Genomic DNA, 13,833 nt, shown 5'->3' with positions numbered 1-13,833 from the left:
GCTGAAAGGGCCCCATACACTGTCCCTAGGGGCGTTCATGGAAAGACTGGAGGTGGCGCTCAGTGCCACGCTCTAGTTGGCACGGTGGTATTCGGTCATAGGCTGGACTCGATGTCAGAGGTCTTTTCTAACCTAATTGATTCTGTGATCATCGGTAGCAGAATAGCAACGTTCCAAAAGGCCTTTCCATAATGACATTTTCAAGGAGTCTGTTTAACTTGATTTAGAAATAGTTCCATTTGAACAAACATTCAGCTTTTTCTAGATAAAACTTAATTGCACATTTGTGCACTAATGAATGGTGAAGGCAAGATATGAAAGTGTCTTGCTTCTGCTTGGATGTAGCTGGATATCCAGTTATTTGGAGTAAATCAACCTGTACCTGATGTGGAGTCTCCTTCCATACCTTACCTCCCCCTGCTGGAGCCTATTAGGGCATCAGGAGCATTTCTGGGGTGTTCAGTCACAGAGAGAAGAACAGAACCTACTGTCCACACAAAAACTGCCAGGGCCAGTGGCTCACGGGTTGAGGGAAGGTGAGGCAGCATTTGTCTTCCCAGTGAGTTGCCTGCTCTAGGAATTCAGAGTAAAAGGAAGGGTATGCTTTGCACAGGGCAGAACCCTCACCTCGCTGCAGCCTTTGGAGTTGGAGCTTCTCTGTGGCTGTTTCCTGCAGTGCTTCCCCCATTCTTTCAAAAGGGAAACCAGAGTACCTTCAAATAACAGGTGTGACAGTAACAGCAAGGAAGGACACCCTTCCATTCATACTAAATACTGAATATAAGGTTAATAATCTCAGGTGTCTGATATAAACAATAGTTTAAATCCCATTGATCTGTTCAATTGTCCATGAAGACTGTTCTGCTACTTTGAATTCTGAAATATCAGGACCCACAGCAGCTTAGCCAGATGTTCTGTAAAGTATTTTACCATTATTATGTATGGGGCTGTGGCTCAGTTTGTTGTTTCTAGGCAGTGTGAAGTTGTCTCTTGCTTTTTTGTTTGGCGAAGTCTCAGCTCCATCAGGTGACAGCTCAAAGATAATTTGTCATCTTCCCCTTAGAAGGAGGCTGGGTTGAAGGGAGGTAGCTTTGCTGCTAGGACATGCTGGATGCATTCACCAGGATCCAGCTCCCTCTTGTGGGAGCTGCACAGCCACAACTGCCCAGGACTGTGGGGAGATGAATACAGCATCCACAGGGAGAGATGTGGTTCTGTGCCCTGGTTTTCTCTGCAGTCACTCTTGTGCTGATTCTGGTGCTTGCTGTAGGTTTTATATTCTCAAACAGAATAGCTTCCACTCTCTTTATTTACTGGCAAGTTCATGCTTGTGCATTAAGCATGGTTCTAGGCCAGGCAGACTTAGTCTCTTCAGCTGGGCCCGTCTCAAACTGTGCAGTGTCATGGTAAGAAATAACCCTCTGTTAGAAAAAATGGAATGCAAGCAGCAAGTTAACTAAGGCCCATATCACTGAAGGGTTCATTAGCTGTTCACTGCACAGGGCCTTCAGCTGTTGAGAAACACTCCTTTGTGTTACATTTTGTAAAAGTACACCGTGCTTTACTTGTTTATCTTAACCCGAGTACCTGCTTCAGCTACTGGCTGAAATGAACCAACCATGCTCACATGGGGTACAACAGATAGAACAGCACTGACTTATTTAAAAGCACTAGTTTTCCTTCAGTAAGCAGTGTAGGGCTTTTTTTGACAGTCCAGTCTGGTATCTCAAAATGAAGCATTTTCCATGGGAGTGGCTTTAGGTCAGAATGCCATTTTGTTGAGCTTGGTACAGCACGTGACAAACAAGATAGGCAGAGGAGGTTGTGGGACTTGCTTAGAGCACAAAGCTGTGGCTTCTTACAACTACAGTGGAATAATTATATTCTTTTGTTTTTGCAGAATCTGTGTCATCACGTTGGCAGAAGCCCACCCTCTTCTGCAAAGTGGGAAAACAATTAAAAACATTAATTACCAAATCAGTGCAAACTGTAGCAGACTTCAGAATAAGGTCTCTGGGAAGTCAAAAAGGGTATGGCTTTTGGATTTCCTTCGTTTTCATTTTAATCTCTCACACTGCCTGAGATCTTTCTATCCTTTCTTGCATAGAAACCCAACAGGTTACTTCTGTATTTCATTTAAAACCAGCCCCTCTGCACTTGAAGAATTTAGACTTCCTCAAGGGGTGCCAGCCAGGGTCTTGCAGTGCTCCTACAGCACTGGTGGTTTCCAGTGTTGCTCAAACACACTTGCTTCTAGTAATTTTTTTTTGTAGTGTACAGAGGAACATAAACATCCCTGAAATAATAAAAATTTATTTCCAAGAAGATGTGAAGGATTTGGAGACTAGATAGTAGATGGGCCAGTTCAGCATGGTGGGGTTTTGAAAGTGCAGTTTTACTTGCTTACACCAAAATCAACGGTGCTGTTCTTCTCCTCTCTCCCCTGACTTCAGCCTCATCAAAATACAAGTTTGCTAGTCTGCAAGAAACTCAATTATGACTACATGTGTAAGCTTGTAACAAGCTTCTATTTGATTTGTTCATGTATCTAAGTTGGCATTTTCCCTTCTGTAGGGAAGCAGAGCTTGGAACTTGGAATGACCTGTAACTATCACACAGCCTTCCTTTTAGACATTGCTGATGGTAATACTTTTACAAGTCCCGTGTAATTAAAACCACAGACATGTTTGTTTTCCAAATGCAGGGAGCTCAGTTTTTAACAGAACTTGCCCCTCTGTGCAGGATATCTTCATCAGATGGAGAGGAATACACCATTTACAGGTAAGGTTTTTCCCATTTTTTCTTACCTTGCTATACCCCCCACATCTACAGAATCTGAACACTTTTGCAGTTGCATACGAGGGCGGCTGATTGAAGTGAACGAGAACATCCTTAGCAATCCTGCTCTTCTGCAAGAAAAGGTAAGACACTTTCTTGTTCTTTATTTTTCAGCTTTTATTTCACTGCTAACTTCAGTCTTGCTTTTTAGCCATCAACTGAGGGGTACATTGCAGTGGTTCTACCCAAATTTGAAGAAAGCAAGAGTGTAACTCAGGGACTTCTGACGCAGAAGGAGTACGAGGAAATTTTGATGAAACGTCGCAGTTCTGCTTCATGAAATCAACTCTACACTTCCCATTTGTGTTTGATACTAAATAAGTCACTTTTATTGTACACTCTGAGTTTTATAGTATGGAAAAGGCCCAGCGCCAGTTTTTAAAAGTGGAACTAAACTCCTTGATTCGTAAAAGAATAAACCAGTTAAAATAGTTTGTATATTAAAATTTCTGTAAAAACTTGATGTAAAGTTTTTCTTTTTCTCTGAATTCTAGCACTACAGGTTTTTAAATAAGCTCAGAATGGCATGTTGGGGATTATTTATGTTCCACAATCAGCCTTGCTTCTGCTTAATGCAAGCATAGTACATATAGAAAAATAATAGCATTTAGCTATCATGTAATTTAGCTAAACTAATGCTATATGGAGTTTGACACAGGTGAATGGAAAACAAAAATGCAACAAAAGCCTATGTACAAAGAGCAGATAAATTTGAAAATATATATTTCACACCAAGTTGTATTTTCATGGTATTCTGAAGACAAATAATGCCCTTTGTACAGAATTTTGTAATAATCACTAGCTATTTTCTTCAATTTTAAATGGCATAATGTCAAGTCTGCATAATACTTCAGTGGTTCTACAGGCAACTCAAATTCTGCTCAGTAAGTTTTAATAAAAAAGAAAGCAACAACTGCCATCTACAACTAGGGTAAAAGAAAAAGGGTTTAAGTTAAAATTATTAATCACTGTGGAGATGAATCATGTCAAGATTAAAATTCAGGGGTGAATCTATTGAAAGAGGTTTGTTTTTTTCCTAGGACTACTTCATTGCAGGTATAACTTGTAACTAAGGTAACATTTCAGTGCTTCAGGCCACAGCCTTTCAGACTACATTCCTGATTCTGCTTTATCAAATACACAGATTGAAATAGGCCAGAGATGAGTTTACAGACTTCAACAGTAGTGTTACATGTAGCAAATGCAGCACAGGGGTCTTTACATAAAATGTCTATTAGCAGCATCTTTGGGCTGACACATCCATTACGACATTCAGAAGCATTAATTACAAAATCGGTATCAACAGCGAGCATAGGAAAGGCATTCACATTATAAAAATACAGAACATTTAGACTAGCTTGTGTTTTAATGGCTAAGTAATGGGACATCTATTAGATGTGACAAAGGTCAAGAGTTTTATATCAAATTAACCTGGCTTGACTTTCCACAAATGAAAGCAGTATTGAAACTTCAGCAAGTGTTACTTTTAAATGGGAATTCCTGAATTTCTCAGTGCTATGATTACTTGCTCTCTAAAAACGTCATGTTTGTTACATGATTTTCTAAAGACTTGATGCCAAATGTCTCCACTCTTCTTTCTGGAGTACGTGCATTTGTACCAGTTCGTATTCTGTCTTCCTTCCATGGTGGAGCAGGCTTAAGACAACCATTTCCCGCTTTATTCTGTGTATGTATATAAGAAAGATTTCTTAAAAACAACCAACCCAAGCAAACAAACCCCAAAAGTTTTAAATAGTGCAGATTAAGTACTCACCTTTCTCAGTAATTTGCAGCAAAGTGGAAGAAGTTGACATAACAGAGTCATCACATTCCTTGTTTTCAGAATGCATGCATCAACCTAAACAAGACAATTAATAGCAGAGTAATACCTATTACTCAATACTTGTGTTAGGCAGTTGTTTTTGGCACAAGATGATCTGTTTTGAGCTGGGTTAAGTAATACTTTCCCTGTTAAAATATCTCCTAATCAAATGGGTTTGCCTACTTTTTTTAGCTTTTACTTTTTCCTTTATAGTACATGTAAAACAAGAGCATCCCTTCTGTTAAGCACAACTTGAGCAGACACATCCCAAGAGAATGAACTACTAATAATATTATACTAAACAGTAACAGAAGTCTCTTGGAAAGGAGCTCTTAAGATCTAAGCATGAAATCATCACAATTCCTCATGGTTTTCCTTTTGCCAGCATGATTTAGAGAGCCATGCATAATCTAAACCTTAGTTTGATGTTACACTAAAAGTTATCTTAAATCTTAACAGTCAGCACAGGTCACAAGTCTGAGCCCTCCGACATTAATTTGAGAACCTGTTACTGCTATGTACTGATACATCACTGTATAAACAGACTGGAGTTCCCATTTAATTTAGAGGGTGTAAAACAAACCATGCAGTAGCCCCAAGGTGCTCAGTTTGGTTCTGAGTGGCTTGCATGCTTTAGCCAGTTTCACACTCTGCTGTAAAACTGAAACACCTTTTCCACAGCCATGTGCAAACAAACATCCAGCTGCATGGAAATGGTCTTGCTCACATTGATCGCTGCTGGCTCAGGGATATTCATCCCCTCTGATCTTTGCAAATCAACTTCTTGTGTTAACAGTGATGAAACTTTCATGGCAGCTGTCTATGTAGTTATTTATAGCAAATATGAATATCAGAAAAAAACCTGTGCAGTCCAGGGTAGATGCTGCCTGCTGAAAAGCAACTGCGTTTCAGCAGTGGAGTTGGGGGTTTAGAATTTGTTACATTTACATTAAGCATCAGTAACAGTAATAACAGTAATTATTACAGTGGTGGAAATATGTATTACAATCATTAAAATTTTGATCGCTGAAGTCCATACTGGGGTACACCTAATTACAGTTCTTGTTTCTCTGAACGGAATTCTAGTGGATTACAATACTACTACAACCTGATTCCATAATTTAACTGGAGCATAAATTAGTAAATTACTTTATTTCAAAACAAGTTAGGTGCTACTTTGAGAAACATATATAATTTTTTACCTTACCTTTGTAAATGTAGCACTTTTACCCTGAGCAGAAGCTTTAGCTGTTGCCTGGAGCTGCTTGCACATAGAGATGAGTTTTTCAGCCTCCAACAGAAGCAAAGGCTTGTCATCTTCACGTACCTGGTACATCGTCCAGGAAGACAAAATAACTCTGTGTTAAAGACTCCAGCATCAAGTTAAGGGAGAAGACAGCACAAGCAACTTCTAAGCAGTATCACTGATGTCATAAGATACATCACCTGATCAGAAAGAGCATGAAGAGCTGAAGCAAGCTTTGTGCCCTCTGTGGCAAAAATCTGAAAGGAGGAGAAAGCATGTAACAAAACGAATCACAACAGAAGGTAAGCCTTTTTCCCTCCTGGTTTAATAGCGTGCTTTTAAGTAAAAAGGTTGCAGGAAATACTTGTAATAATATATGTCTACAATTCACAAGTCAGCAGTTTACAGTGACTTCTGAAATAACAACTACACTGCAAACTGCCTTCCTCACAGATAAGCAGAGTTTAAAGGCTTTCCCTTTACATATAACAAAACCCCCAACTTCCAATTACTTTTTGCACCATGGCAGCTCACCAATTTTTTTTTATGACACCTGGCCTCTTTGTTTATTGTCCTTTCAAAGGTAACCAGTCTCCTGTTACATACAGTTATGGATCCTGGAAATAGCATGCCACATCCCTTCATCTGGGCTCTTCTGTTTGCATTGTGCAAGTTTTTATATATTCTTTCTTTCCCATGAAAATCCTACTGCTCAGACTAGGATTTAGTATCTGTTAACACTACCAGGGACTGAGCTGTGTGACACAACAAATACTACAGATGTGTTGAAGTCCACTGTATATGCCATAATGCCAGTTTGCTATCCCTCCTCCTAGCTGGAATCTATCAGTGTAATCATCCTGTCTGAAGCTACTACTGGAACATTGGAAGTTCACTTTCAGAATATATATCAGAGTTAGGCTGCTCAAAATCTACAGCTGCCAGTCAATTCATGGTACATTTTACTTATGTGTAAGGAATCAGACACTGAAGTTCTGTTTGGCTTCACTCAGAGTGTCTACGTCCTATTTTGTTAAAAATACATTACCTCTGCCTGATGAAATAAATCTTGAGTAGTTTTCAAAAGTCCTTCTCCTCTGTGAAAAATAACAAAAGCAGAGGATACGCCATTTACAAACTGCAGATTATACTGCTTGCTACTTCAAAAAATTATAGTCTCACCACTGAACATTTTACAGTTCACACCAGTGAACTGTAAATATCAGTCTTTTAGAAGATACTAGACACAACTACCTACAAGAACTGACTTAAATATTATACACAAACACCTCAGTAGCTACAGCATTGTTGGGGAATTAACAATGGCTCTGTTCTCATAAGCTGAACAAGACTAGAAATCCACATCTCCAGCATAATGAGTATTATTGGACTAGTAAGTAACAAAAAAGAAATCTCAACTCTGGTAAAAAAAAAAACCCAAGCAAACCTAAATTCTTCAAGAAAGAAAGCTGACATTGCACAGGTAAGTTTCAGATAAACAATTTTCAGTACAAGGATCAGCAATTCTCATCTACCATTCTATCTCATCTACAGGTATACTTATGCTTTAATTCCCTTAATTTTCAATGTATTTATGAAGATATTTCTTAAAATGTTTTCTGTACTCAAGAGACTTTTAAATAGATGCCCTTTGCCCTTCAATGAAACCGGTGTTTAGCCCTTTAAAAAGAAAGTGGGGTTTAAAATTAGGGATTTTTTAAACAGTTTAGAAATTTACAAAATTTATAAAGCCAGACAATTATTATTTCCTTTCTAAAATGGTCCCAATTATTACGCTCTGAAAATGAAAATTTGTTCTTTCTTATAAATACGGTTATTACTCTTTTTCCCACCAAAATTTGCCACGTGTACTGTAATTACCTGGTAAATAAATACATGGAGTAGGCCATACTTGACATGCCTTGTCCATGCTGCACAATCTCATTCTCCTGATCCTCCCATTTCTCTGTCTCAGAATCCACATCAGATGTTAGCAGATGCAATTCTAATCCAAGTTTTGCAATTTTCGCCTGTTCCTGTAAATGGCAACCATATTTATGACACTTAAAAACACATTTTCAGACAAGATAAAAATATGAAAGGAGTTTTTTTACTAAAATGATGCCATCTTACCTCAGAATCTAGTTTGACTGGCTTTAATGCTTTCAGATTTGCATTATGCTTCTGTTTCAAACAAAAAATAATATTTTTAAATAAAAGGAATTTGTAATAATTTTACTTGCAAATCTTAAAGAGGTAGCTCTATATTCAGAGAAAGGCTGCAGGAGAGTTCCAGAGGTTCAAACAAACTTCTCAGAAACTGAGAACCTGTTCTGATCTGTCTGTCCTGAAATGGCAGGTGCAGATGCCCTGAAACTGCAAGGAAAAGACCTCTTCCACCGTTCTCAGGCTCCACTTCCTAATGCAGTACAGTCTCTTCCCTTTACCCTGTAAATCCTCAATAATACTCAGGACTAAACAGTCTTAAGCAAGTACTCCTGCACTGATTTTTCTATCAGGGATGGTACTGATATAACAAGAATGCTGATTTGGCTAATAGCAAGCTGACCTAGGCTACCACCCATATGAATGCTGCTGTGAGGAGGAAGCCCATTATTGTGTCACTCTCGAGAAGCAGCTGTAAGCAAATACTGACACTGATCTTCTCATGGGTTTCCTTCTCTTTTTTTGTCATGAACTATCCAAAACATAAGTCTGGCTGCAAGCCAAATATTAGCTCATAATTAGTGGTACTGATGTGAGTGGACTACCTGGTAAGGCACTGCTTGCCAACTGCATGACACACTTATGCAGTAATTCATAATTTTTTCATAATTATTTGCTGTTCTTGGCTTTAATTTCATGTGCTGGTGCTGTCACTGTGCAAAGACAGCAAAACCACCAGACGTGGGAGGCACAGTTCATATTCAGAAACCACTGGACTGCAGAGGAGTAGCACAAAATTGGTGTCATAACTTGGAGAGGTGTGAGGCACAGGAGGAAGCTGGATAATCTCAGTGTCCAGCTGAGAGCCTTGTCTGAGATTCTGAAAAACTCTGAAAAAAGCCTACTGCTATTCATTCGTAGGAGTACTTGGGCAAATTAGGTTTAGTAATGCGTGCAGGAAAAAAAAACAACAAACAACAAACAAAGAAAGAACACTGTTCATTGTGAACAGCATCCGAAATGAGATTCTGGTCCCATTTCCATTTCTCACTTCAAGAATCTGAGCAAAAGTACTCATACTGAAGTTCCTAGTGCAATTCAGTGCACAGTTTAACTTTCTGCCGTATCTCTTTTCCCATCCAAAAATGTTTAAATATTCTGAATCTTATGAATGTCTACCCAGATTAGACAATTCTGCCTATGTATTAGAAATGCTGATCTCATACTGAAACATTTAGCACAAATGACTGAACTCTTAATTGTGATTTGACTATACTGCATATTAGAAATGCAATTTCAGAAATGCTGTTTTCAAGGCAGTTTTTGTCTTCCTTAAAAGAAGAAAGGAAGACAAAACCAAACTAGATTTGTTTGTAAACACAAATTTTGGCCTAGAAGGTATGGCAAATATTTAAGCTGCAGAGTCAAGGAAGGGTATTCAAGAAAACCAGCCCTGGTTACAGCAAGTAAGTTTTTCCATTCACAAATAACTAAAGGAAGCTCAGAATATTTTTGCAGTTTTCTCCACTCTAGTGTTCCCTTGCATTATTTTAATAGTACTATTATTAAAAGTCAGATCAGTAGATACATTATTCTGCTTTTAAAACATGATTCAACCCTTTAAACTATAGAGAGAAAATATGCATTAAGTACACACATGAATCATCACTGCTGCTGTGGCCCTCATCTAGAGCATGGTCTAGGTTGCCACTCATTACCAGCAAACAGCAGAGTGGCAATTAAACAGATGTAACAAAACATGTGATCTAATTAGATTGGCAGGAACAGTGTGGCCTCTGTGCGGGGACGGCGTGGGCGTCAGCCAGGCACAGCAAATCTGTGGTGGCAGTGGGGGGAGGAGAGGCTCTGCTGAGAGGAACAACACCGGGAGGAGAGGCAATTCCAAAGCTCAGAGCATCAGCTAGGCAAAGAAATCACTCTGTGAAGAAACTCTGGTGTCCTGTGGATGCAATCTATATTTCCAGTCTACTTTCAAACTGTGCATTTGTAACTCTCCACAATGTTAAGTATCTTGCGAAATTCAAAAAGAAGACAGAAACCTTTCAAACAATATAAAGCAGAACTGTTTAAATGCTGATCACAAAATTTTTATTGAATATTTTTAAAAACATATGAATCAGTGGGACTCTGACTTCAAACATTTGATCTCTAAATTATGACGTCCAAAAGCTGTGTGTCCTAGTCAGACTGGTCAGGGACAGGAACCCTATCCAAAGTTTCAGTATTTAGCTCCATAACTGTGAAATTCACCCATACTCATGCAGCCTAACATATTCTATTTAAATCCACAGATTGGCTTTATAAAACTTTTTTATAAATATTGGATTTATAAAGATTTTATCTTTTCATTAAGAGTCAGAAGTTGTGTTTGAAGCTGTAGAATTACACAACAGAAGACATGGAGACAGAGGACCATTTCAAACCCAAATTTCTCTACAGGTTAAGGAAAAAAAGCAAGGAGAGAAAGAAACAAGATAGAGCTTACTGTACCTTTTGAGGCCATTCTTTCCCTTTTTCCTACTCATGGAAAGATTCAGATCACAGCAAGTGAATCAAATGACTGATTACATGACACTATCAAGATTTAGGAGGCTTCCTAACACACAGATGCTCTCAAAAACAGTGCAATATCAATTATGATCAGCTAAAGATATTAAATTACCTCACACATAAAAACTGGGTATTTGGTGTAACTTTTTGCTCTACATTAAACACACTTAAGATCAAGGAAGGAAACAAGAACCCATTATTTAAAAAGGCTACAACAGGCTCGAACATGAACCCTTGTTTCAAATAGGTTAATTCAAGCTACAATGTTAAGTCTTGGTAGTATGATTTATTTTTTCTTTTAATTTTCAGTGTATTGCAGCTTATTCCTACTGTTTTAATAGCAACAATGCACTTTTTAGTTACATAGCATGAGAGCAGAGTATGTGGTAAAAAATTAATGAACAGGAATTAAAGTTTATGTACAATCAAAGTGATTAAAGCACATAACATAACTAGTTACATTTGTCTTCAGCCTGCTTATTATTCACTTAATAAATTGACAAACTTTGATATTTTACTGTCAGCCATCCAGTCAGGATGCATGTTACCAAGTTATTGTTATGTCCCCATCGAGTTGTGACAAGGAAAGAAATCAAACAGAGAACAGCAAATACAAAGTAAATACAAAAAACCCAAAAGCAACTTACCCCTGGTCTGGGCAGTGATAGGTAGACACGCTTCTCTCCTATGAAGAACACACAGGTTTATACCAAACTTTATATACAGATTTTAATCAGTGGGATCAAATGCCTTACTTCATCCTTCCTAAAATTGCAGTAGTATAAAAGCAAATTACTTACCTGTAATTCCTCCTCTCTGAATACTGCAGAAGATCCTCTGTCTCATGCTTTCAGAGACAGGCCAAGAGCTCTGTACTGCTCAGATTTTAGCAACTGGCAATTAAGAAAGCTTCTCTGAACATCTCCCTCAGTAATACTTCTAGTCTCCAGCATGTATTTCACAAGGCAAGTAAAGCAACTCTCTCCCATGACTCACTAGCTACATGCACTCATTTTGTTGCAAAATACAGAACATAAAATTGTAACTCCATGTATGGCTTTTCTTGGCATGGGATGAATGGTCTGAAATTTGGAGTAGACAGTGCCACTAGTGAGAAATACATAGGCAGGTTTTCCTAAGTAATGCAAATAAAACTCTCATGTTGTACTATACGTATCCCATGTGTGCTGTATTTTATGAAGAAGGAAGTTTTGCAGCATTTTACACACTTATTGAATTGTTTCTTGTATTGCCAGGAGCCTACAATATTCCAAGTCTGAGCAAAATAAATTAAGAAAGAAAAAAAATCCTTTTTGGGTGTTACCTAAAAGTTGATAAGACTTTATTTTCAAGAAGAAACACTACCTGGGCTAACAGCCTAAGATTAGAGTTTCAATTACCAGAAGATATCATAGTCTACGAAGATTTGCATTTATTACAATAGATTCAGTTGCTACAATTGCTAATTCCTCCTCTTGTATCAGCTCCTAGAGAAATTCCATTCTGAGTCCTCAGAAGACAGTCCTTTTGTGCATTCAGGATTTTTTGAAAGCATGCCCTTTATCTCCTGACACAACAGGAAGATCAAAATCTCTGTATCTAGGCAACTGACTCCTACAATTTTAGGATGCCAACAAGTGTCCTTCAACCCTCTTGAAAAACGGAAACCTTCCTTCCTAAGATCACTTTTTCCTTCCCCTATGCAGTTTTGCACAAGATGAATGAGCTAACAGGGCACAAGCTGCATAACCATTTTTTTTTTTCAGAATGCAGTGTTGTTCAGATATTAATGGCCCAAACATGTATCCAAGCAAGATTTCTCCCCTAAAGACCAATACAAATTATGAGAAGTCATTTACAACATCCTATACATCAAAACATCAGCTAAAGGGCATGTAAGACATACCAAGAACAAAAGTGAAATTGCAGTTTTAAATGCTGCAGCATAAAAGATCTCCTTGGAGCTATGTAAAAACATGTTGTGTCTTGTTAAAAAGTTCAAACACAGAAAGCTTTGACATAACAAATGGAATAAAAATGCTCACTGCAATGACACAGTACTTGCACACACAAGGCAGGCATTCAGAATTAATGGAAACCAAATGGAAAGTGGTGGCAAACAGAAGAAAATAAAAACTGCCTTTGTGCTTCTAGTAATTCTCATTATTTACCTTAGCAGGGTTTCATTGTCAACCATAATCAAAAAGAAGAAAGATCTAACTACTTATTTCTTGGAACATTTTAGAAAACCCTAAGGATCACAAAATATGCACACAAAAACTACACTTCACTGGACCCACAGATACCAAGACCTTTCAAAGGAGCAGATCAACTCAGGTCAGAGATAATCCTACTTAATCAGAAAATACTTAATTCCATCAGTGTAGTCACAGAACTTTTATTTGATTCCATTAGCAGAATATACATACATAATTTTTTAGGTATATTTAATTTCCTTAGTTTCAGTGTCAGATCTTTTATTATATCAAGAGGCTTTTTTCACCACATGGTGGTCATCTTTTTATTTTACTCTGCCTTTGTTTTTCCTAATGTGTTTTCTTAAACATGTTTCTCCTTTTTAAATTTTTTTTTCACTGAAAATTAATTTTCATTATTTCATTCTCTGTCTTCCAATTTTCTGCTTTCTACTAGTTCCAGTCCTGGTTTTCCCTCCATAATACCCCTATTTCAACTTTCAATTCCCACTTTTGATGTCACTTCTTCTCTGAGAGTGTGGCAGCATGCCTGCTTCACTCTTCTTCCTGGAATTTGAGCTTCCTAATTCTGATCTGTATCACCTATTCATCACCTACAGCCCTTCAGAAATCTCATGGTCATTCAAGTCCTCTCAAATCAAGTGGGCAAAACAAAAGAGGAGAGCAGAGAAGTATGTAATCTTCAGAAACCATTCTCTCACTTCTTACCCCAGTTACAAGGCAGCAAACCAGAGGATCACTTATTCACATTCTTCTCCACCATGTTCAAAGCAAAACATTAGAAAAAAGAGCTTGGCTGATATCCAGCAGCTTGGATTGATGAAAGGTACTTTTGTCATGTGGTTCATCTCAAAGTGCAAGAGCCTCAGAGTTAAGCACCAAATGGAAATGAACCAAACAATCCCTCTGTGGGCAGAATCAAACTTCCCATGCCTGGCAGGAGAGAAGGGTTACCCCTCTTGAGGAGCCTGCCA

General features: G+C 38.1%; 2 protein-coding genes across 2 annotated transcripts in view; one reads left to right on the top strand and one right to left on the bottom strand.

Annotated features, from left to right (window-relative positions):
* Nucleotides 1-37: 37 nt before the first annotated feature.
* ABITRAM (actin binding transcription modulator) lies at nt 38-3,299 on the top strand. The gene is made up of 6 exons (XM_031055643.1): nt 38-52; nt 578-726; nt 1,901-2,030; nt 2,705-2,781; nt 2,852-2,921; nt 2,990-3,299. The coding sequence occupies exons 1-6, from the start codon at nt 38-40 to the stop codon at nt 3,116-3,118; spliced, it is 570 nt and encodes a 189-aa protein (XP_030911503.1). The 3' UTR covers nt 3,119-3,299.
* CTNNAL1 (catenin alpha like 1) overlaps nt 2,945-13,833 on the bottom strand; it is a 43,132-nt gene continuing 32,243 nt past the window's right edge. Inside the window, exons 12-19 of the mRNA XM_014306334.2 lie at nt 11,291-11,328; nt 8,040-8,090; nt 7,788-7,942; nt 6,955-7,003; nt 6,107-6,163; nt 5,868-5,987; nt 4,613-4,696; nt 2,945-4,521 (exon numbers count right to left, since the gene is read on the bottom strand). Of these exons, the coding sequence (XP_014161809.1) occupies nt 4,360-4,521; nt 4,613-4,696; nt 5,868-5,987; nt 6,107-6,163; nt 6,955-7,003; nt 7,788-7,942; nt 8,040-8,090; nt 11,291-11,328 (716 nt within the window). The 3' untranslated portion in view covers nt 2,945-4,359. The remainder of the gene's footprint in view (nt 4,522-4,612; nt 4,697-5,867; nt 5,988-6,106; nt 6,164-6,954; nt 7,004-7,787; nt 7,943-8,039; nt 8,091-11,290; nt 11,329-13,833) is intronic.

The sequence above is a fragment of the Geospiza fortis genome, unplaced genomic scaffold (genome assembly GCF_000277835.1).
Source record: "Geospiza fortis unplaced genomic scaffold, GeoFor_1.0 scaffold206, whole genome shotgun sequence".
NCBI classification, from domain to species: Eukaryota; Metazoa; Chordata; class Aves; order Passeriformes; family Thraupidae; genus Geospiza; species Geospiza fortis.
Note: the sequence above shows the minus strand (reverse complement) of the source record. Positions and strands in the feature narration are given on the sequence as shown.